This window comes from Scyliorhinus torazame, chromosome 15 (genome assembly GCF_047496885.1).
Source record: "Scyliorhinus torazame isolate Kashiwa2021f chromosome 15, sScyTor2.1, whole genome shotgun sequence".
In the NCBI taxonomy this organism is placed as follows: Eukaryota; Metazoa; Chordata; class Chondrichthyes; order Carcharhiniformes; family Scyliorhinidae; genus Scyliorhinus; species Scyliorhinus torazame.
The window spans coordinates 206,457,477-206,479,486 of record NC_092721.1 but is presented as its reverse complement, the minus strand read 5'-3'; the positions used below and the strand labels follow the sequence as shown (position 1 = coordinate 206,479,486).

The following is a 22,010-nucleotide window of genomic DNA, read 5'->3' as shown; positions in this document are numbered from 1 at the left end:
GGTCGCTGAGGCGCCATTTTGTCTCCAGGCAGGAGGGCAAAAGCGGAAGTGACGATGGGAGGGCGCCGGAAGCGGGGCCGTTGCCGTGGAGACGCGCGAAGATGGCGGAGGATGAGAGCGAGTGGGATTGCTGGATGGTGGAGTCTCTCAGGCTGTACGGCTGGGTGGGGTGGCGCGGGGAGGGGTGGCGCGGGGAGGGTGGGGTGGGGTGGCGCGGGGAGGGTGGGGTGGGGTGGGGTGGCGCGGGGAGGGTGGGGGTGGGGTGGGGTGGCGCGGGAGGGTGGGGTGGGGTGGGGTGGCGCGGGGAGGGTGGGGTGGGGTGGGGTGGCGCGGGGAGGGTGGGGTGGGGTGGCGCGGGGAGGGTGGGGTGGGGTGGGGTGGCGCGGGGGGGGTGGGGGTGGGGTGGGCGCGGGAGGGTGGGGTGGGGTGGCGCGGGGAGGGTGGGGTGGGGTGGCGCGGGGAGGGTGGGGTGGGGTGGCGCGGGGAGGGTGGGGTGGGGTGGCGCGGGGAGGGTGGGGAGGGGTGGCGCGGGGAGGGTGGGGTGGGGTGGCGCGGGGAGGGTGGGTGGGGTGGGGTGGCGCGGGGAGGGTGGGGTGGGGTGGGGTGGCGCGGGGAGGGTGGGGTGGGGTGGCGCGGGGAGGGTGGGGTGGGGGTGGCGCGGGGAGGGTGGGGTGGGGTGGCGCGGGGAGGGTGGGGTGGGGTGGCGCGGGGAGGGTGGGGTGGTGGGCGCGGGGAGGGTGGGTGGGGTGGGGGGGGTGGGGGGGTGGGGCGGGGAGGTGGGGTGGGTGGGCGGGGAGGGTGGGGTGGGGTGGGGCGGGGAGGGTGGGGTGGGGTGGGGCGGGGAGGGTGGGGTGGGGGTGGGGCGGGAGGGTGGGGTGGGGTGGGGGCGGGGAGGGTGGGGTGGGGTGGGGCGGGGAGGGTGGGGTGGGGTGGGGCGGGGAGGGTGGGGTGGGGTGGGGCGGGGAGGGTGGGGTGGGGTGGCGGGGGAGGGTGGGGTGGGGTGGCGCGGGGAGGGTGGGGTGGGGTGGCGCGCGGGAGGGTGGGGTGGGGTGGCGCGGGGAGGGTGGGGTGGGGTGGCGCGGGAGGGTGGGGTGGGTGGCGCGGGAGGGTGGGGTGGGGTGGCGCGGGGGGGTGGGGTGGGGTGGGGTGGGGTGGGCGGGGAGGGTGGGGTGGGGTGGCGGTGGGGGGGGTGGCGCGGGAGGGTGGGGTGGGGTGGCGCGGGGAGGGTGGGGTGGGGTGGCGCGGGGAGGGTGGGGTGGCGCGGGGGGAGGGGTGGGGTGGCGCGGGGAGGGTGGGGGGGTGGCGCGGGGAGGGGGGGGCGGGGAGGGGTGGCGCGGGGGGTGGGTGGGGTGGGGTGGCGCGGGAGGGGGGGGGGGTGGGGTGGCGCGGAGGGGGGGTGGGTGGCGCGGGGGGGTGGGGTGGCGCGGGGGGGTGGGGTGGCGCGGGGGGGGTGCGCGGGGGGGGTGGCGTGGGGAGGGTGGGGTGGGGGTGGCGCGGGGAGGGTGGGGTGGGGTGGGGTGGCGCGGGAGGGTGGGGTGGGGTGGCGCGGGGAGGGTGGGGTGGTGGGCGTGGGTGGTGTGGCGTGGGATGGTGCGGGGAGGGTGGGGTGGTGCGGGGAGGGTGGGGTGGGGCGGCGTGGGGTGGCGCGGGGAGGGTGGGGCGGGGAGGGTGGGGCGGGGTGGCGCAAAGAGGGTGGCGCGGGGAGGGTGGGGTGGGGTGGCGCGGGGAGGGTGGGGTGGGGTGGCCCGGGTCCTCCTCCTGCCCCTGGGTGCCCGGCCACCCCCACGGGCGAGACACCCCGGGCTGGGGAGTTGCCAACTCTGATGGCACTGATTCCGGGAGGCTTCCCATTCTCTCACCAAGTCCCCAACATTATAGTTTAATCATAAATTGATAAAATGTCGTTTAAAAAAGATCTTTCTAATTTAATATCCCACTTCAATCTTTTTCCACCTCATTCACGTGTCCACGGAATCTTCGCTCCCTGGAGGGTTGGCAACCCCTAGAATGACCCTAGAATGGGTGTGGAGGGGGGAATGATCCCACCGGAGAGGCAGGGAATATGGGGTGGGTGATGGGCAAGGTGGGGACCTGGGAGAGTAGCCTCCCTCTCTGCCACTGACAGCGGTGTTGGGGAGCACCGAGCTCTCCTTCCCTCTTTCTCCGTGTTGGATTCCGGTTGAGGCTCAGAAGTGAAGGTGGCGGAATAGACAGAATATTTGTCCCAGATGTTCTATAAATAGGTGTTAAACCAGGATTATGGGATGAGATTATGAATGATGCTGGAGAAATGATTCTTTTAGATTCTCCCTGCCTCTTTTGGTCACCTGTCCTTGTGCAATTCAGTGTTAAATTTTAAGTTTACAATGTTTTGCTCCCATTTGCCAAATGTAAGTTGTGGCTGAGGTAGATCGTGGTGTTTCCAGTATGATCTCTGTGGATCACTATATTTTTGCTGTCTGTTTCAGGTACAAAGACCTTCATGTGTTTGAACTTCAGGAATCAACACGCGTTATAGAATGGATTCAGGACAGAAGTATGTTATTCTGTGGCTTTCTCGGTTTCTTGCACAGCAGTTCCTTTTCCAAAATAATGTGATCTCTGCCTTGCAGAGGGGAGCAGTGCAGATTCGCCAGGATGATACTGGGGCTAACGGTTTAAAATGAAGACCGGTTGTCTCGACTAGACTGAGTTTAGATGCTGAGGGTCAGTTGACACTGAGACTCAGAATTTTTGTTTATTATCAATGTGTAGATGATAACAAAAAGATAATCAAATTAGCTACCAGAACAGGCTCGAGGGGCTGAATGGCCACCTGTCCCTATGTTTAATGACCCAACTGTTTGACCACCCCTCCTGCTCTACTGTCTCTGGGTGGCAGGGTAGCATAGTGGGTAACACTGTTGCTTCACAGCGCCATGCACCCCGGTTAGATTCCCGCCTTGGGTCACTGTCTGTGTGGAATCTGCACGTTCTCCCCGTGTCTGCATGGGTTTGCTCCGGTTTCCTCCCACAAGTCCTGAATGACGTGCTGTTAGGTGAATTGTACATTCTGAATTCTCCCTCTGTGAACCCCAACAGGTGCCGGAATGTGGAAACTAGGGGCTTTTCACAGTACCTTCATTGTAGTGTAAGCCTACTTGTGACAATAATAAAGATTATTATTAGTTCAGTGTTCACATGCCCCCAGTTCATTAGTGAGGGGCTCTGAGGAGTTAATGTTCCTGTGTGAGTATTTGCAGATTGGCTGGCGTGATGTCCGATATCCTGACTGTACCCTTTCCTGTCTGCTAGGTATCTGCGTTGCCGGATGCACCATGGGGAAGAAGAATGAAATTCTGGAGCTCTCCCTCCCCCAGAAACTATATGCTAAAGGAAACCAGGTGAGCGGCTGGCGGCCAATCCTCGTTCATCCGCCTCACTAGGTCTGACACCGCCCTCCACTTGGCTGATGACCAAATGAACGAGGAGCTGAAGTCGGCCCATCAAGCTCGCTCTATCATTTAATAAGATCTGTTTCAAATTCCACATTCCCATCTACCCCTGATAATCTTTGATTCACTTGCTTTATAAGAATCCATCATCTCCGGCTTAAAACGGTTCAATGATCTCGCCACCTGAGACAGAGTTCCAAAGTTGCACAGTCCTCGGAGAGAAAATAATCTCCTCGTTGCAGTCCTAAAAAGGCCGATCCTAATTTTAAACCAGGGCTTCTGTTACCTCTTGGCTGGGGTATCCGGCTGGGGGTGGGGCCAGGGAGCCTCCAAACACCTTAAACCTCTGTTTTCACCTGTAGGGACTTTGCCCCGAGAGGGACTTCACCGTGAAACACGGCAGCTTCTCAGAGAGGCCCATTTATGAATTGAAACACGTGGCAGGAACCAGGTAGAGTACGAGTCTGTGTTTCTGGGGACATTGCAGGGACACTTGGGAATCGCCCTGAGAAAAGTATTTGTGTTACAATGAGAATAGAGACATGAATCAATTAGCCACAGTAGACCCAGGCAGGGGGGGGGGGGGGGGGAGAAGGACCCCTATTTACATGGGTAAGATGGGTATAGAGGGTTATGGGCCAAGTGCGGGCAACTGGGGACTAGCTTAATGGTTAAAAACTGGGCGGTATGGACTGGTTGGGCCGAAGGGCCTGTTTCCATGCTGTAAACTTCTATGATTCTATGACAGTTGTCTGAATTTCCACTGCGAGGCCCAACCCTTAATGTGAATGGCACAAGATCACAAGAATTAGAAGCAGGAATGGGCCACCAGGCCCTTCAGCCTTCCCAGATATTCAAAACGATCACAGCCTCCGCTCCTCTGTGCCATTTCCCCATAGGCCACTGTTCCTTGATCGAGCAAATATTTATCCACCTCTACTTTAAAGGACCTCCAGTTTCACAGCAACCCCCCCCCCAAATCTCACCCCACACCCAATGTGGTGCTCCCTCAGTATTGCCCATGAGGGTGTAGAGAAATTTGAGACGGTGCAGATGTACAAAGATTACGCCGGAATTGATGGGTTGTATCTATCAGAGGCAGTTCCATTTAGAAAAGGGGGAAAGTTGAGGGTGAGCTGTGAGAAAATAGCCGTCTTTAAAACTAGACACTGAGCAGTTTCCACTTTATTGGGGAGACCACAAATATAAAATAGTCACTGATAAATTGGGAATTCGGGGGCAACGTCTTCACTCAAGGTGGAGAGACTGTTACTACAGCGAGAGATATGGTGAATAGTGGATACGAAGGGGGAAGTTAGATTAACACATGAGGAAGAAATGAACAGAAGGATATAGTGATAGGCTGAGATGGAGGGGCTAGGAGGAGGCTGGTGTGAAGCAGAAACGCCAGCAGGGAGCAGTGGGGCCAACAGCCTGCTTCTTTGTTGGAAAGTTGATGATGTGTTCAGTAGCTCTGATTCTTTCCCTACAGCCTATTGGTGAGCAGTGGACCCCCTGACACCTCACTACAGGTCTGGCGCTTGGCAACAGATGAGAGCGGTAAGCAAGTTGATTGCGCTTGTGTTCTTGGTCCTGCTGTGATAAACAGAGAGGCAGTCGGGGATGAGGGGCTGTCACCAGGAGATGCTGAGCACAGCTTGCAGCCCTTCCCCTCCCCTTAGCACTGCTCCAGCAAGGTTGGCCGAGAATTCCAATCCCTCGCTCGGCTGCATTCCCAGCACTGACCCCTTATCCAACCAGTGACCAATTGTTCAGACCCTTGAGTCTGTTCAGTTAAGTTCCATCTGATTTGTACCTTAACTCGATTTACCTACCTTAGCTCCACATTCTGATACCTTCACCTCACAAAAGTCTATCAATCTTGGTCTTGAATTGTTCACGGAGTGTGGGCGTCGCTGGCTACCCTAGTGTCCATTGCCCATCTTTAATCATCCTTCAGAAAGAGGTGGTGAGCTGCTGCCTTGACCCGCTGCAGTCCATGTGGTATAGGTACACCCACTGTGCTGTTAGGGAGGGAGTTCCAGGCTGTTGCCCCAGCGACAGTGACGGAACGCGATATATTTCCAAGTCAGGGTGGTGAGTGACTCGGAGGGGAACCTCCAGGTGGTGGGGTTCCCAGGTATCTGCTGCTCTTGTCCTTCTAGATGGTAGTGGGCGTGGGTTTGTGAGGAGGTGCTGTAAAAATGCTGCTGTGAAATATCGGAGAGTGGGGATGAGCTCCCTCAGTCAGATGTTCAACCCAACACCTGAGCTGCACTTACTTCAGGAGAATGGGAAATGTTGCAGCACAGGAGGAGGCCATTCAGACTCTGCTAGCCCTTTGAAAGAGTTGTCCAATTAATCCCAGTCCCCTGCCTGGCCCCGTGGCTTAATCAGTTTTTTTTGTTGCAAATATTAATCTCATTTAATTTTGAAAGCTACCATTGAACCTCCTTCACTACCCATGTGAACAGATTTTGAAACATCTTTTCCCGTGTCCAGCTTGTTTACCAGGGGCTGGTTTAGCACAGTGGGCTAAACAGCTGGCTTGTAAAGCAGAACAAGGCCAGCAGCGCGGGTTCAATTCCCGTACCAGCCTCCCCGAACAGGCGCTGGAATGTGGCGACTAGGGGCTTTTCACAGTAACTTCATTGAAGCCTACTTGTGACAATAAGCGATTATTATTATTGTTACTTTGGGGAACATGATGGTGGAGCCTCTGCTCTTCCCACTCACTGGGAACCACCTGCCATTAATTCTGTCACCACCAGGGGCACTCTGCAGCTTAGGAGCTGTTACCAGTGACATTTCCATCCAGAATAACTGCACAGAAAGAGGCCATTCCGTAATCGTGCCAGTGCATGTAGTTTGAAGTATCTATCCAATTCCTCTCACTACCCTGCTCTTTTCCCATTGCCCCACATGCCTGTATTTATCCAGTTGCCTTGTGGAGTTATTGAATCTGCTTCCACCGCCCTTTCAGGCAGCACCTTCCAGATCACAACAACTCTGTGTCAAGGAACCAGAGGAAAGATGAGTGTTTTACCCAATCGCCTTAAAGTTTGTGTCCCTCTGGTTACGAGCCCTAAAAAACCCTTCATGACTTTGACGTCTCGATTAAATCACCCCCTTAACCTTCCCCGCTCCAGGGAGAACAATCCCAGTCTCTCCGCATTAACCGATGTCCCTCATCTCATCCCTGCCTCCCATTCCGGTAAATCCTCTCCACAAAGTTCCTGACATCGTTCCTGGAGTGTGGGGCCTGGTACTGTTCTCCAGCTGGGCTCTAACCAGTGATTTAGAAACGTTCAGCACAACATCCTTTCTTTTGTACTATTTATGTTTCTATTTATAAAGCCAAGGATTCTGTCTGCCTTCTTAACTGATCCTGCCACCTTCCAATATGTGCATGTCCTCTGTCCGGTAAATCTCTCTGTTCCTGCCCCGTTTAAAATCGTACTCTTTCGTTTATATTACCTCTTCGTTCTTCTATTCATAATGTACCACTTTGCAATTCTGTGTTTAATTCTGTCTTCTAACCCGATCAGATCTGATTGTTCTCCCATTGCTTTATTTGGCCCTAATCAAATTGCTTTCGTTCAGCCTGATCTCCAGCCTGGTTTGAGTGAGTGGTGTGAGTCCCAGCTGGAATAATTAGTCTAGTCTGCAGAGGGATTTATTGGAACGATTTGAGGGATGAGGGATTTGAGTTACACAGAGAGATACACGGCAGAAATCGTTCTTCGGCCCATCCAGCCTGCACTGATACATTTACGAAACACCTGACCTGCCCACCTAATCCCATCTACCAGCACCTGGCCCACAGCCTCGAATGTTGTGATGTGCCAAGTGCTCATCCAGGTACATTTTAAAGGATGTGAGGCAACCCGCCTCCCCCACCCTCCCAGGCCGTGCATTCCAGACTCTCATCACTCTCTGGGTAAAAAGGTTTTTCTTCAAATCCCCCCCCCTCCCGAAACCTCCCGCCCCGTCCCCCGCACCGCCGCCCCGCACCGCCGCCCCGTCCCCCGCACCGCCGCCCCGTCCCCCGCACCGCCGCCCCGTCCCCCGCCCCGTCCCCCGCCCCGTCCCCCGCCCCGTCCCCCGCCCCGTCCCCCGCCCCGTCCCCCGCCCCGCCCCCCGCCCCGCCCCGTCCCCCGCCCCGCCCCGTCCCCCCGCCCCGCCCCGTCCCCCGTCCCCCGCACCGCCGCCCCGTCCCCCGCACCGCCGTCCCCCGCCGCCCCGTCCCCCACCCCGCCGCCCAGTGTCAGAAAGGTGTTAGAAAACAGGATTTCCCTTTTGAAGGGGAATTGGATGAATGCCTGGAGAATGTTGCTGAGGTACTGGATGCTGCAGATGCTATCGACCCAATCACCTGTGTAATAATTTCATTGTTAACCCTCTGCTTTCTGTGACAGATGCCATCATTTTGGAAAACATGGTCCAGCATCAGACTGCAGCAGGCCAGTGGTCCAAAATCTCCGTCAACTGCTTTCCGACCCCTCGGGTGCTTCATGGTTCAAAGGTCAGCGACCTCACAATCCAGGAAATTGCATCACAGAAAGTACTGTTTACCACAGGTGGGTTTCTCTCTCTCTCTCTCTCTCAGTCTGAACATCTGATTGAGGGTCACACCTGGAGGACAGCTCCCTGATGGAAGATGGTGATGGTTAGGACTCCCTGACCTCCAGGGGTGCGAGTGGAGACATTCCTCCTCAAGGCGAATACTAGGTCTCAACCCCGGGCTGAACGTGGAATGAAGTTGGGGCAGTGATGGTGCCCCAGGATCTGGAAGGATTTGGAGACTTGTGTATCCTGGGGGAGGATTTGGATTAAATACTGGGGGCAGCTCACTGCAACCTGCCCTCAGGCTCTGGCACTGAAAATAGGAGGTGATTCTTACCAAACAGGATTGTGAGGGAGAGCAATGGAAAGATAAAACCAGACTGGGTATTGTTGGGTTTAAAAAGTAGTTTACCAACAAGTGAATGGAGAGCGTGTTTGGGCATTGGGTGTGTGCAGTGGGAGTGACTGGGAAATGTGTTTAACTCCATTGGGATTGTGTGCAGTGGGAGTGAATAGGAAGGGTTTGATCCATTGGGATTGTGTACAATGGGAGTGACTGGGAAGGGGTTTGATCCATTGGGATTGTGTACAGTGGGAGTGACTGGGAAGGATTTGTGTCCATTGGGATTGTGTACAGTGGGAGTAAATGGGAAGGGTTTGATCCATTGGGATTGTGTACAATGGGAGTGACTAGGAAAGGGTTTGATCCATTGGGATTGTGTACACTGGGAGTGATTGGGAAGGGTTTGTGTCCACTGCGAGTCGATACCGTGGGAGTGAAGCAGTTGAAGACTGTCTTGCTGGGTGGGGTTAGATTATAGAATGAACACTAATGTTGGGTCCTAGCTAATGGGGATGTTTGTTAATTGTCTCCTCAGGGGCAGATGGTTGTGAACCAGAGCCAATCAGTGACCTGGAGTTTCTGGATCATTGCACCTTTTCAGTCTGCTCCCGGAAAGGTCACCTGTGGTTGGCTGATAGCCGGCAGCGCCCAAGCCTGATTGGATGTTCTGATGTACCTGTGAGCAGGGAAGATGGCTGCCATTGGACGATGGGGTGGGCACCTGGGCACTCGAAGGTGGCCAGGCTGTGCTCGGATGGGCGAGTGTTGCTGAGTGATTATCGAGACCTGAGCAAAACCCTGGGCCTTGCAGAGCTGGTGATTCCCACTGCCGTGTCAAACAGTGACTACCTGAGCCTGACCTGGGCACCCTATCTTCAGGATCATCTCGCAGTGTCTGGTACGTGGATTCTGGATGTTGGGAGGATATATAGGACCAGCAGGGGGCCGGTCATTCCAGCGGGGGGGCTGCTCAGTCCGGCAGGAGGGAGGCTCAGTCCGGCAGGAGGGAGGCTCAGTCCGGCAGGAGGGAGGCTCAGTCCGGCAGGAGGGAGGCTCAGTCCGGCAGGAGGGAGGCTCAGCCGGCGGGGGGCCGGTCATTCCGGCAGAGTGCGGCTCAGTCCGGCGGGGCGGGGGGGGGGGGGGGGGGGGCGGCTCAGTCCGGCGGGGGGGGGGGGCTCAGTCCGGCGGGGGGGGGGGGGGGGCGGCTCAGTCCGGCGGGGTAGGGCGGCTCTGTCCGGCGGGGGGGGGGGGCGCTCTGTCCGGCGGGGGGGGGGGGGGGCGGCTCAGTCCGGCGGGGGGGGGCGGCTCGGTCCGTCAGAGTGCGGCTCGGTCCGTCAGAGTGCGGCTCGGTCCGTCAGAGTGCGGCTCGGTCCGTCAGAGTGCGGCTCGGTCCGTCAGAGTGCGGCTCGGTCCGTCAGAGTGCGGCTCGGTCCGTCAGGAGGCGGCTCGGTCCGTCAGGAGGCGGCTCGGTCCGTCAGGAGGCGGCTCGGTCCGTCAGGGGGGCGGCTCGGTCCGTCAGGGGGGCGGCTCGGTCCGTCAGGGGGGCGGCTCGGTCCGTCAGGGGGGCGGCTCGGTCCGTCAGGGGGGCGGCTCGGTCCGTCAGGGGGGGGCCGGGTCATGGCGGCGGGGGGGGGCCGGGTCATGGCGTCGGGGGGGGGGGGGGGGGGGTCAATTGCGGCAGGGGGGGGCCGGGTCATGGCGGCGGGGGGGGGCCGGGTCATGGCGTCGGGGGGGGGGGGGGGGGGGGCGGGTCATTTTGGCAGGTTCAGCTATTTATTTAGAATATGGTTCTGTAACTATAACATCGCGGGCCGAAGGGCCTGTCCTGTGCTGTACTGTTCTATGTTCTATCCAGCTTGGTTCTGTAACTATAAAACACTGGGCCCAACGAAATCTATTCATCTCAGTCTTGAGATTTTCAAATTAAATCTCCAGCCGCCACAGCTTTTTGGATGCAGAGAGTTCCAGATTCCCGCTCCCTTTCGGAATTGCTTTCCAGTATCCCCCCCCCCCTGAACAGCCTCACTCTCGTGTGAAAGTTCTGCCCCCTTGTTCTCAACTCTGCCTATCAGAGAAAATAGCACTCTCGACCCTATCAAATCTTTAATCATCTTAAACATCTCAATTTGATCATCCCGCAATCTGAGCAATAGTCAGAGCAATCCAGGCGGTCTTCCCATCCGTCCATATAATTCCACCCTTTCTGTATCATTCTGGTGGATTTGCCCTGCAGCCCCTCGCAAGAAATTGGGGCAGGAGGAGGGACCATCGAGCCTGCTCCACCATTCAATACCATCGTGCTGATCTTGGCTTCAACTGTCCACTTCCCATATCCCTTAATTCTCTTGACAGCCCATCCCAGCCTGAAATGTATTGAACGATGGCTCCACAACGCTCCAGGGTACAGAATTCCAAACATTCACAGCCCCCGGAGTGAGGAAATTTCTCCCCATCGCGGTCCTAAATGATCGGCCCCGAATCCCGAGACTGTGTCCCCGTGTTTTAGATTCCCCGGCCAGAGGGAACAATCGCTTAGCCTCCCCCCTGTCAAACCCCCTCAGAATCCGGAACGTTCCACTCAGATCATCATTCTTCTAAACTCCAGAGAATCTAAACCCCATTTACTCAGCCTCTCATCATAGGACTCGCCCCAGGGACCAACCTCGTGAACCTTCGCTGTCCCAACTCCAATACATTTCCCAAATGTTGAGACCAAAACTGCGCCCAGTATTCCAGATGTGGTCTCACCGAAACCCTGGACAACTGGAGCACAACCTTGTCATTCTTGTTCTCCAATCCCATAAGACCATAAGACACAGGAGCAGAATTAGGCCACTCGGCCCATCGAGTCTGCTCCGCCATTCAATCATGGCTGATATTTTTCTCATCCCCATTCTCCTGCCTTCTCCCCATAACCCCTGATCCCCTTATTAATCAAGAACCGATCTATCTCTGTCTTAAAGACACTCAGTGATTTGGCCTCCACAGCCTTCTGCGGCAAAGAGTTCCACAGATTCACCACCCTCTGGCTGATTGCTTGCTGCACCTGTTCACTTTGTGTTTCTTGTACAAGCACACACCACTCTCTCTGAACAGCGACACATACAAGTTTCTCACCTTTAAATATTCTGCTTTTTAAAATTCTTACGACCAACATGAATAAATTCTCTATCGTATACTCCACTTGTCACTCACTCACTTAACCTGCCCTTGCAGCCTCTGTGTCCCACATCTTCCCTTTCACTTCGATTGAAATGATCAACAAAGTTTGATATTTTACTCTGTTTCTTCATTGAAGTCATTAATGTGGATTGTAAATATCTGAGGTCTCGGTACTGATCCCTCTAGCTCTCTGCTACTCCCTGCCTGAGTGCAAATGAGCCACCTCTGCACACACTCTGATTCTATTGGTTACCCACTCCCTTTATCCATGTTATTAATATTCATCCCCAACTCCAGAAACCCGGATCTTGTTCATTAACGTTTTGTGTGAAAGACTCGGTATAATACATCTCCTGGTTCCTCCCTACCCGCCTTACTAGTCACGTCCTCAGGAAAACTCTTACTTTGTCAAACCGGTGGTGAATGGGATCAGTGAAAACATGCAGATCGTACCACGGGCAACATCTCCTTCTTGCGGCATTGTGTCCGGAACGGACACCGATATTCTCAAAGAAAAACATGGTCAACTTTGAAAAGTGGGACTGTTGCCCCTCCTCCCCTCACTCTGTTGGGAATTGTGACCGTGAGAAATGTAAAATGTTGATTAGAAGGGCATCTGGGATGGTGCAAATCCCAACAGTCGGCTGCTTCTGTACCCAAATGGAACTCAACCAATGACCCCTGAACTCCAGAACAATGCCTCGCTTTTATAATTCTTACCTTCGCCGAGAGTCCGAGGAGAAATGAGGCGATGAGAATGTGTAATAATACAATGACTCTCTCTGTCCCATTTAATGTTTGGCCACTTGAATTACTGGAGGCTGGGAGTGAGGGATCTGCACCCTCACAAAGTCGGGAGGGGCTAGAGGAATGGGGAGGGGGGATTCTTCACCAACATGAACATTGATGTCTCTGTGATTGTTATTTTTCTGTCTGTCGCAGGTTTCAATGGGACAGTTCATGTTTACGACACCAGCTCGTGGTTGGCAGGAGCCGGCCAGGCAGAGCCGACCTTTGTCCATCGAGGTCACAGTGTCATTGCTCCAGAGGCTGAGGAAAAGATCCCACTGATCACGAGGCACGCCTGGCACCCGTGGAAACGGCGAGTCCTACTCTCCACCGCAGATGACAGCTCCCTCCACGTCTGGCATTGGGTGGATCATAACACAGCCTGATAATCTCTCGGCTTCCCGCTCGATTCTCCATCTGCGGCACACCCACTAAACTGAGTTGTGCGAGTTAGACACGGCCACTGGCATTTCACCAGCCTGCAGCCACTCTTACATCTTGACTATCCGTGTGTTTCCTGTAACAACCCCTTCACTCAGCAACACATCTCAACAAGAATGAAGCCTTGTTACTCAGAGATTGACTTGACCCCTCGATGATGTGACCGACTGACCCCTCGATAGTGCGGCCCTGTGCTGCCCTGTCACTGTGTCACTGACTGACCCCTCAGTAGTGCGGCCCTGTCACTCACTGACCCCTCAGTAGTGCGGCCCTGTCACTCACTGACCCCTCAGTAGTGCGGCCCTATCACTGTGTCACTGCCTGACCCCTCGATAGTGCGGCCCTGTCACTGTGTCACTGCCTGACCCCTCGATAGTGCGGCCCTGTCACTGTGTCACTGACTGACCCTTCGATAGTGTGGCCCTGTCACTGACTGAACCCTCGATAGTGTGGCCCTGTCACTGTGTGACTGACTGACCCCTCGATAGTGCGGCCCTGTCACTGTGTCACTGCCTGACCCCTCGATAGTGCGGCCCTGTCACTGTGTCACAGTGACTGACCCCTCGATAGTGCGGCCCTGTCACTGACTGACCCCTCGATAGTGCGGCCCTGTCACTGTGTCACTGACTGACCCCTCGATAGTGCGGCCCTGTCACTGTGTCACTGACTGACCCGTCGATAGTGCGGCCCTGTCACTGTGTCACTGACTGACCCCTCGATAGTGCGGCCCTGTCACTGTGTCACTGACTGACTGACCCCTCGATAGTGCGGCCCTGTCACTGTGCCACTGACCCCTCGATAGTGCGGCCCTGTCACTGTGTCACTGACTGACCCCTCGATAGTGCGGCCCTGTCACTGTGTCACCGACTGACCCCTCGATAGTGCGGCCCTGTCACTGACTGACCCCTCGATAGTGCGGCCCTGTCACTGTGTCACTGACTGACCCCTCGATAGTGCGGCCCTGTCACTGTGTCACTGACTGACTGACCCCTCGATAGTGCGGCCCTGTCACTGTGTCACTGACCCCTCGATAGTGCGGCCCTGTCACTGTGTCACTGACTGACCCCTCGATAGTGCGGTCCTGTCACTGTGTCACTGACTGACCCCTCGATAGTGCGGCCCTGTCACTGTGTCACTGACTGACTGACCCCTCGATAGTGCGGCCCTGTCACTGTGTCACTGACCCCTCGATAGTGCGGCCCTGTCACTGTGTCACTGACTGACCCCTCGATAGTGCGGCCCTGTCACTGTGTCACCGACTGACCCCTCGATAGTGCGGCCCTGTCACTGACTGACCCCTCGATAGTGCGGCCCTGTCACTGTGTCACTGACTGACCCGTCGATAGTGCGGCCCTGTCACTGTGTCACTGACTGACCCCTCGATAGTGCGGCCCTGTCACTGTGTCACTGACTGACTGACCCCTCGATAGTGCGGCCCTGTCACTGTGTCACTGACCAATCGATAGTGCGGCCCTGTCACTGTGTCACTGACTGACCCCTCGATAGTGCGGTCCTGTCACTGTGTCACTGACTGACCCCTCGATAGTGCGGCCCTGTCACTGTGTCACTTACTGACCCCTCGATAGTGCGGCCCTGTCACTGTGTCACTTACTGACCCCTCGATAGTGCAGCCCTGTCACTGTCACTGACTGACCCCTCGATAGTGTGGCCCTGTCACTGACTGAACCCTCGATAGTGTGGCCCTGTCACTGTGTCACTGACTGACCCCTCAATAATGCGGCCCTGTCACTGACTGACCCCTCAGTAGTGCGGCCCTGTGACTGTGACACTGACTGACCCCTCAGTAGTGCGGCCCTGTCACTGTGTCACTGACTGACCCCTCGATAGTGCGGCCCTGTCTCTGTGTCACTGACTGACTGACCCCTCGATAGTGCGGCCCAGTCACTGTGTCACTGACTGACCCCTCGATAGTGCGGCCCTGTCACTGTGTCACTGCCTGACCCCTCGACAGTGCGGCCCTGTCACTGTGTCACTGACTGACCCCTCGAATGTGTGGCCCTGTCACTGTGTGACTGACCCCTCGATAGTGCGGCCCTGTCACTGTGTCACTGACCCCTCGATAGTGCGGCCCTGTCACTGTGTCACTGACTGACCCCTCGATAGTGCGGCCCTGTCACTGTGTCACTGACTGACCCCTCGATAGTGCGGCCCTGTCACTGACTGACCCCTCGATAGTGCGACTGTCACTGTGTGACTGACTGACCCCTCGACAGTGCGGCCCTGTCACTGTGTCACTGACCCCTCGATTGTGCGACTGTCACTGTGTGACTGACTGACCCCTCGATAGTGCGGCCCTGTCACTGTGTGACTGACTGACCCTCGATTGTGCGGCCCTGTCACTGTGTCACTGACTGACCCCTCGATAATGCGGCCCTGTCACTGTGTCACTGACTGACCCCTCGATTGTGCGACCCTGTCACTGTGTCACTGATCGACTGACCCCTCGATAGTGTGGCCCTGTCACTGTGTCACTGACTGACCCCTCGATTGTGCGACCCTGTCACTGTGTCACTGACTGACTGACCCCTCGATAGTGCGGCCCTGTCACTGTGTCACTGACTGACCCCTCGATAGTGCGGCACTGTCACTGAATGACCCCTCCATAGTGCGGCCCTGTCACTGTGTCACTGACTGACCACTCGATCGTGCGGCCCTGTCACTGTGTGACTGACTGACACCTCGATAGTGCGGCCCTGTCACTGTGTCACTGACCCCCTCGATTGTGCGGCCCTGTCACTGTCACTGCCTGACTGACCCCTCGATAGTGCGGCCCTGTCACTGTGTCACTGACTGACCCCTCGATAGTGCGGCCCTGTCACTGTCACTGCCTGACTGACCCCTCGATAGTGCGGCCCTGTCACTGTGTCACTGACCCCCTCAATTGTGCGGACCTGTCACTGTCACTGCCTGACTGACCCCTCGATAGTGCGGCCCTGTCACTGTGTCACTGACTGACCCCTCGAATGTGTGGCCCTGTCACTGTGTGACTGACTGACCCCTCGATAGTGCGGCCCTGTCACTGTATCACTGACTGACCCCTCGATAGTGCGGCCCTGTCACTGTATCACTGACTGACCCCTCGATAGTGCGGCCCTGTCACTGACTGACCCCTCGATAGTGCGGCCCTGTCACTGACTGATCCCTCGATAGTGCGACTGTCACTGTGTGACTGACCCCTCGATGGTACGGCCCTGTCACTGTGTGACTGACTGACCGCTCGATAGTGCGGCCCTGTCACTGTGTCACTGACTGACCCCTCGATTGTGCGACCCTGTCACTGTGTCACTGATCGACTGACCCCTCGATAGTGCGGCCCTGTCACTGTGTGACTGACTGACCCCTCGATAGTGCGGCCCTGTCACTGTGTGACTGACTGACTGACCCCTCGATAGTGCGGCCCTGTCACTGTGTCACTGACTGACCCCTCGATAGTGCGGCCCTGTCACTGTGTCACTGACTGACCCCTCGATAGTGCGGCCCTGTCACTGTGTCACTGACCCCTCGATTGTGCGGCCCTGTCACTGTGTGACTGAGTGATCCCTCGATAGTTTGGCCCTGTCACTGTGTGACTGACTGACCACTCGATAGTGCGGCCCTGTCACTGTGTCCCTGACTGACCCCCTCGATAGTGCGGCCCTGTCACTGTGTCACTGACTGACCCCTCGATAGTGCGGCCCTGTCACTGTGTCACTGACTGACCCCTCGATAGTGCGGCCCTGTCACTGTGTCACTGACCCCTCGATTGTGCGGCCCTGTCACTGTGTGACTGAGTGATCCCTCGATAGTTTGGCCCTGTCACTGTGTGACTGACTGACCACTCGATAGTGCGGCCCTGTCACTGTGTCCCTGACTGACCCCTCGATAGTGCGGCCCTGTCACTGTCACTGCCTGACTGACCCCTCGATAGTGCGGCCCTGTCACTGTGTCACTGACTGACTGACCCCTCGATCGTGTGACCCTGTCACTGTGTGACTGACCCCTCGATAGTGCGGCCCTGTCACTGTGACTGACTGACCACTCGATAGTGCGGCCCTGTCACTGTGTCACTGACTGACCCCTCGATAGTGCGGCCCTGTCACTGTGTGACTGACTGACCCCTCGATAGTGTGACCCTGTCACTGTGTCACTGACTGGCCCCTCGATAATGCGGCCCTGTCACTGTGTCACTGACTGACCCCTCGATAGTGCGGCCCTGTCACTGTGTCACTGACCCCCTCGATTGTGCGGCCCTGTCACTGTCACTGCCTGACTGACCCCTCGATAGTGCGGCCCTGTCACTGTGTCACTGACTGACCACTCGATCGTGCGGCCCTGTCACTGTGTGACTGACTGACCCCTCGATAGTGCGGCCCTGTCACTGTCACTGCCTGACTGACCCCTCGATAGTGCGGCCCTGTCACTGTGTCACTGACCCCCTCAATTGTGCGGACCTGTCACTGTCACTGCCTGACTGACCCCTCGATAGTGCGGCCCTGTCACTGTGTCACTGACTGACCCCTCGAATGTGTGGCCCTGTCACTGTGTGACTGACTGACCCCTCGATAGTGCGGCCCTGTCACTGTATCACTGACTGACCCCTCGATAGTGCGGCCCTGTCACTGTATCACTGACTGACCCCTCGATAGTGCGGCCTGTCACTGACTGACCCCTCGATAGTGTGGCCCTGTCACTGTGTCACTGACTGACCCCTCGATAGTGCGGCCCTGTCACTGACTGACCCCTCGATAGTGCGACTGTCACTGTGTGACTGACCCCTCGATGGTGCGGCCCTGTCACTGTGTGACTGACTGACCGCTCGATAGTGCGGCCCTGTCACTGTGTCACTGACTGACCCCTCGATTGTGCGACCCTGTCACTGTGTCACTGATCGACTGACCCCTCGATAGTGCGGCCCTGTCACTGTGTGACTGACTGACCCCTCGATAGTGCGGCCCTGTCACTGTGTGACTGACTGACTGACCCCTCGAAAGTGCGGCCCTGTCACTGTGTCACTGACTGACCCCTCGATCGTGCGGCCCTGTCACTGTGTCACTGACTGACCCCTCGATAGTGCGGCCCTGTCACTGTGTCACTGACCCCTCGATTGTGCGGCCCTGTCACTGTGTGACTGAGTGATCCCTCGATAGTTTGGCCCTGTCACTGTGTGACTGACTGACCACTCGATAGTGCGGCCCTGTCACTGTGTCCCTGACTGACCCCCTCGATAGTGCGGCCCTGTCACTGTGTCACTGACTGACCCCTCGATAGTGCGGCCCTGTCACTGTGTCACTGACTGACCCCTCGATAGTGCGGCCCTGTCACTGTGTCACTGACTGACCCCTCGATAGTGCGGCCCTGTCACTGTGTCACTGACCCCTCGATTGTGCGGCCCTGTCACTGTGTGACTGAGTGATCCCTCGATAGTTTGGCCCTGTCACTGTGTGACTGACTGACCACTCGATAGTGCGGCCCTGTCACTGTGTCCCTGACTGACCCCTCGATAGTGCGGCCCTGTCACTGTCACTGCCTGACTGACCCCTCGATAGTGCGGCCCTGTCACTGTGTCACTGACTGACTGACCCCTCGATCGTGTGACCCTGTCACTGTGTGACTGACCCCTCGATAGTGCGGCCCTGTCACTGTGACTGACTGACCACTCGATAGTGCGGCCCTGTCACTGTGTCACTGACTGACCCCTCGATAGTGCGGCCCTGTCACTGTGTGACTGACTGACCCCTCGATAGTGTGACCCTGTCACTGTGTCACTGACTGGCCCCTCGATAATGCGGCCCTGTCACTGTGTCACTGACTGACCCCTCGATAGTGCGGCCCTGTCACTGACTGACTGGCCCCTCAATAGTGTGGCCCTGTCTCTGTGTGACTGACTGACCCCTCGATAGTGCGGCCCTGTCACTGACTGACTGACCCCTCGATAGTGCAGCTCTGTCACTGTGTCACTGACTGACCCCTCGATAGTGCGGCCCTGTCACTGTGTCACTGACTGACTGACCCCTCAATAGTGTGGCCCTGTCACTGTGACTGACTGACCCCTCGATAGTGCGGCCCTGTCACTGTGTCACCGACTGACCCCTCGATAGTGCGGTCCTGTCACTGACTGACTGACCCCTCGATAGTGCGGTCCTGTCACTGTGTCACTGACTGACCCCTCGATAGTGCGGCCCTGTCACTGTGTGACTGACCCCTCGATAGTGCAGCCCTGTCACTGTGTCACTGACTGACCCCTCGATAGTGCGGCCCTGTCACTGTGTCACTGACTGACCCCTCGATAGTGCGGCCCTGTCGTGTCACTGACTGACTGACCCCTCGATAGTGCGGCCCTGTCACTGTGTCACTGACTGGCCCCTCGACAGTGCGGCCCTATCACTGTGTCACTGACTGACCCCTCGATAGTGCGGCCCTGTCACTGTGTCACTGACTGACCCCTCGATAGTGCAGCCCTGTCACTGACTGACTGACCCCTCAATAGTGTGGCCCTGTCACTGTGACTGACTGACCCGTCGATAGTGCGGCCCTGTCACTGTGTGACTGACTGACCCCTCCATAGTGCGGCCCTGTCACTGCGACTGACTGACCCCTCGATAGTGCGGCCCTGTCACTGTGTCACTGACTGACCCCTCGATAGTGCGGCCCTGTCACTGTGTCACTGACATCTCGATAGTGCGGCCCTCTCACTGTGTGACTGACTGACCCCTCGATAGTGCGGCCCTGTCACTGTGTCACTGACTGACCCCTCGATAGTGCGGCCCTGTCACTGTGTGACTGACTGACCCCTCGATAGTGCGGCCCTGTCACAGTGTCACTGACTGACCCCTCGATAGTGCGGCCCTGTCACAGTGTCACTGACTGACTGACCTCTCGATAGTGTGGCCCTGTCACTGTGTCACTGACTGACCCCTCGATAGTGCGGTCCGGTCACTGTGTCACTGACTGACCCCTCGATAGTGCGGCCCTGTCACTGTGTCACTGACATCTCGATAGTGCGGCCCTCTCACTGTGTGACTGACTGACCCCTCGATAGTGCGGCCCTGTCACTGTGTCACTGACTGACCCCTCGATAGTGCGGCCCTGTCACTGTGTCACTGACTGACCCCTCGATAGTGCGGCCCTGTCACTGTGTGACTGACTGACCCCTCGATAGTGCGGCCCTGTCACAGTGTCACTGACTGACCCCTCGATAGTGCGGTCCGGTCACTGTGTCACTGACTGACTGACCCCTCGATAGTGCGGCCCTGTCACTGTGTGACTGACTGACCCGTCGATAGTGCGGCCCTGTCACTGTGTGACTGACTGACCCCTCCATAGTGCGGCCCTGTCACTGCGACTGACTGACCCCTCGATAGTGCGGCCCTGTCACTGTGTCACTGACTGACCCCTCGATAGTGCGGTCCGGTCACTGTGTCACTGACTGACCCCTCGATAGTGCGGCCCTGTCACTGTGTCACTGACATCTCGATAGTGCGGCCCTCTCACTGTGTGACTGACTGACCCCTCGATAGTGCGGCCCTGTCACTGTGTCACTGACTGACCCCTCGATAGTGCGGCCCTGTCACTGTGTCACTGACTGACCCCTCGATAGTGCGGCCCTGTCACTGTGTGACTGACTGACCCCTCGATAGTGCGGCCCTGTCACAGTGTCACTGACTGACCCCTCGATAGTGCGGTCCGGTCACTGTGTCACTGACTGACTGACCTCTCGATAGTGTGGCCCTGTCACTGTGTCACTGACTGACCCCTCGATAGTGCGGCCCTGTCACTGTGTCACCGACTGACCCCTCCATAGTGCGGCTCTGTCACCGTGTCACTGACTGACCCCTCGATAGTGCGGCCCTGTCACTGTGTCACTGACTGACCCCTCGATAGTGCGGCCCTGTCACTGTGTCTCCGACTGACCCCTCGATAGTGCGGCCCTGTCACTGTGTCACTGACTGACCCCTCGATAGTGCGGCCTGTCACTGTGTCACTGACTGACCCCTCGATAGTGCGGCCTTGTCACTGTGTCACTGACTGACCCCTCGATAGTGCGGCCCTGTCACTGTGTCACTGACTGACCCCTCGTTAGTGCGGCCCTGTCACTGACTGACTGACCCCTCGATAGTGCGGCCCTATCACTGTGTCACTGACTGACCCCTCGATAGTGCGGCCCTGTCACTGTGTCACTGACTGACCCCTCGATAGTGCGGCCCTGTCACTGACTGACTCCTCGATTGTGTGGACCTGTCACTGTGTCACTGACTGACCCCTCCATAGTGCGTCTCTGTCACTGTGTCACTGACTGACTGCTCGATATTGCGGCCCTGTCAATGTGTCAGACTGACCCCTCGCTGGTGCGGCCCTGTCACTGTGCGACTGACTGACCCTTCAATAGGGTTAGGGATCTGTTGTGGTCCTTCGTTATCCCAGCTTGAGACAGGGAGTCGTGTCTGAATTCTACTATCAGAAGGTGCCTTTGCATATTTTGCGTCTGCTCAGGAATCGCGAAAGGAAAATGTGCTGACACTATTGAGTCTTGGAATTGCCTGGGTCAGAATACAGTAAGCATCTTTACAAAAGTTTTTAATTATTAATAATTAAAAAAACTATTGTGCACCATTGCAGCTGAATGGTCTGGACATGTCTTAAATGCAAATGACCTTTTGGGACATATCTTTGAGAAACTATTTACATGCTGAACATCCTTCCTGTGGTTAGTGACTGCCCTTCTCCAAATAATTAACGAAACTGGTTACACGATAGTGTTTGCAAATGTATCGCCTCCGGAACTGAAAGCCAAAGACTGGGTATGATGCATATCACTATGTATATGTGCGTGGCACGGTAGCACAGTGGTTAGCGCTGTTGTTTCACAGCTCCAGTGTCCCGGGTTCGATTCCCGCCTTGGGTCACTGTCTATGCGAAGTCTGAACAGTCTCACCGTGTCTGCATGGGTTTCCTCCGGGTGCTCCGGTTTCCTCCCACAAGTCCCTAAAGATGTGCTTGTTAGTTAATTTGGACATTCTGAATTCTCCCTCTGTGTACCCGAACAGGCGCCGGAATGTGGCGACTAGGGGATTTTCACAGTAACTTCATTGCAGTGTTAATGTAAGCCTACTTGTGACAATAAAGATTATTATATCTGGTCTTCTCTAGACTGAGGGACGGTGCCAGAGGACTGGAGAATTGAAAATGTTACCCCCTTGTTTAAAAAGGTTGTATGGTTAGTCCCAGTAATTACAGACCAGTCAATTTAACGTTAGCAGAAGGCTAGCTTCTGGAAA

At 56.8% G+C, this 22,010-nt stretch overlaps 2 protein-coding genes across 2 annotated transcripts in view; one reads left to right on the top strand and one right to left on the bottom strand.

Annotated features, from left to right (window-relative positions):
• The window catches only part of LOC140392155 (rho-related GTP-binding protein RhoG-like), a 245,591-nt gene that overhangs the window by 197,136 nt on the left and 26,445 nt on the right, over positions 1–22,010 (bottom strand). The gene's annotated exons all lie outside the window — the stretch shown is intronic.
• On the top strand, positions 62–21,873 carry wdr73 (WD repeat domain 73). Its single transcript, XM_072477511.1, has 8 exons — positions 62–154; positions 2,469–2,536; positions 3,295–3,383; positions 3,797–3,885; positions 4,927–4,994; positions 7,853–8,014; positions 8,879–9,241; positions 12,448–21,873. Exons 1-8 carry the CDS (start codon positions 102–104, stop codon positions 12,678–12,680), a joined length of 1,125 nt encoding a protein of 374 aa, XP_072333612.1. The 5' UTR covers positions 62–101; the 3' UTR covers positions 12,681–21,873.

What these genes read in the sequence shown, in the direction of transcription:
- wdr73 (XM_072477511.1), top strand. Translation starts at nt 102, where the DNA reads ATGGCGGAGGATGAGAGCGAGTGGGATTGCTGGATGGTGGAGTCTCTC. An exon ending in AGAATGGATTCAGGACAGAA is followed by an intron (nt 2,537 to 3,294) that starts GTATGTTATTCT and finishes CCTGTCTGCTAG; the next exon opens with GTATCTGCGTTGCCGGATGC. An exon ending in AAACACGTGGCAGGAACCAG is followed by an intron (nt 3,886 to 4,926) that starts GTAGAGTACGAG and finishes CTTTCCCTACAG; the next exon opens with CCTATTGGTGAGCAGTGGAC.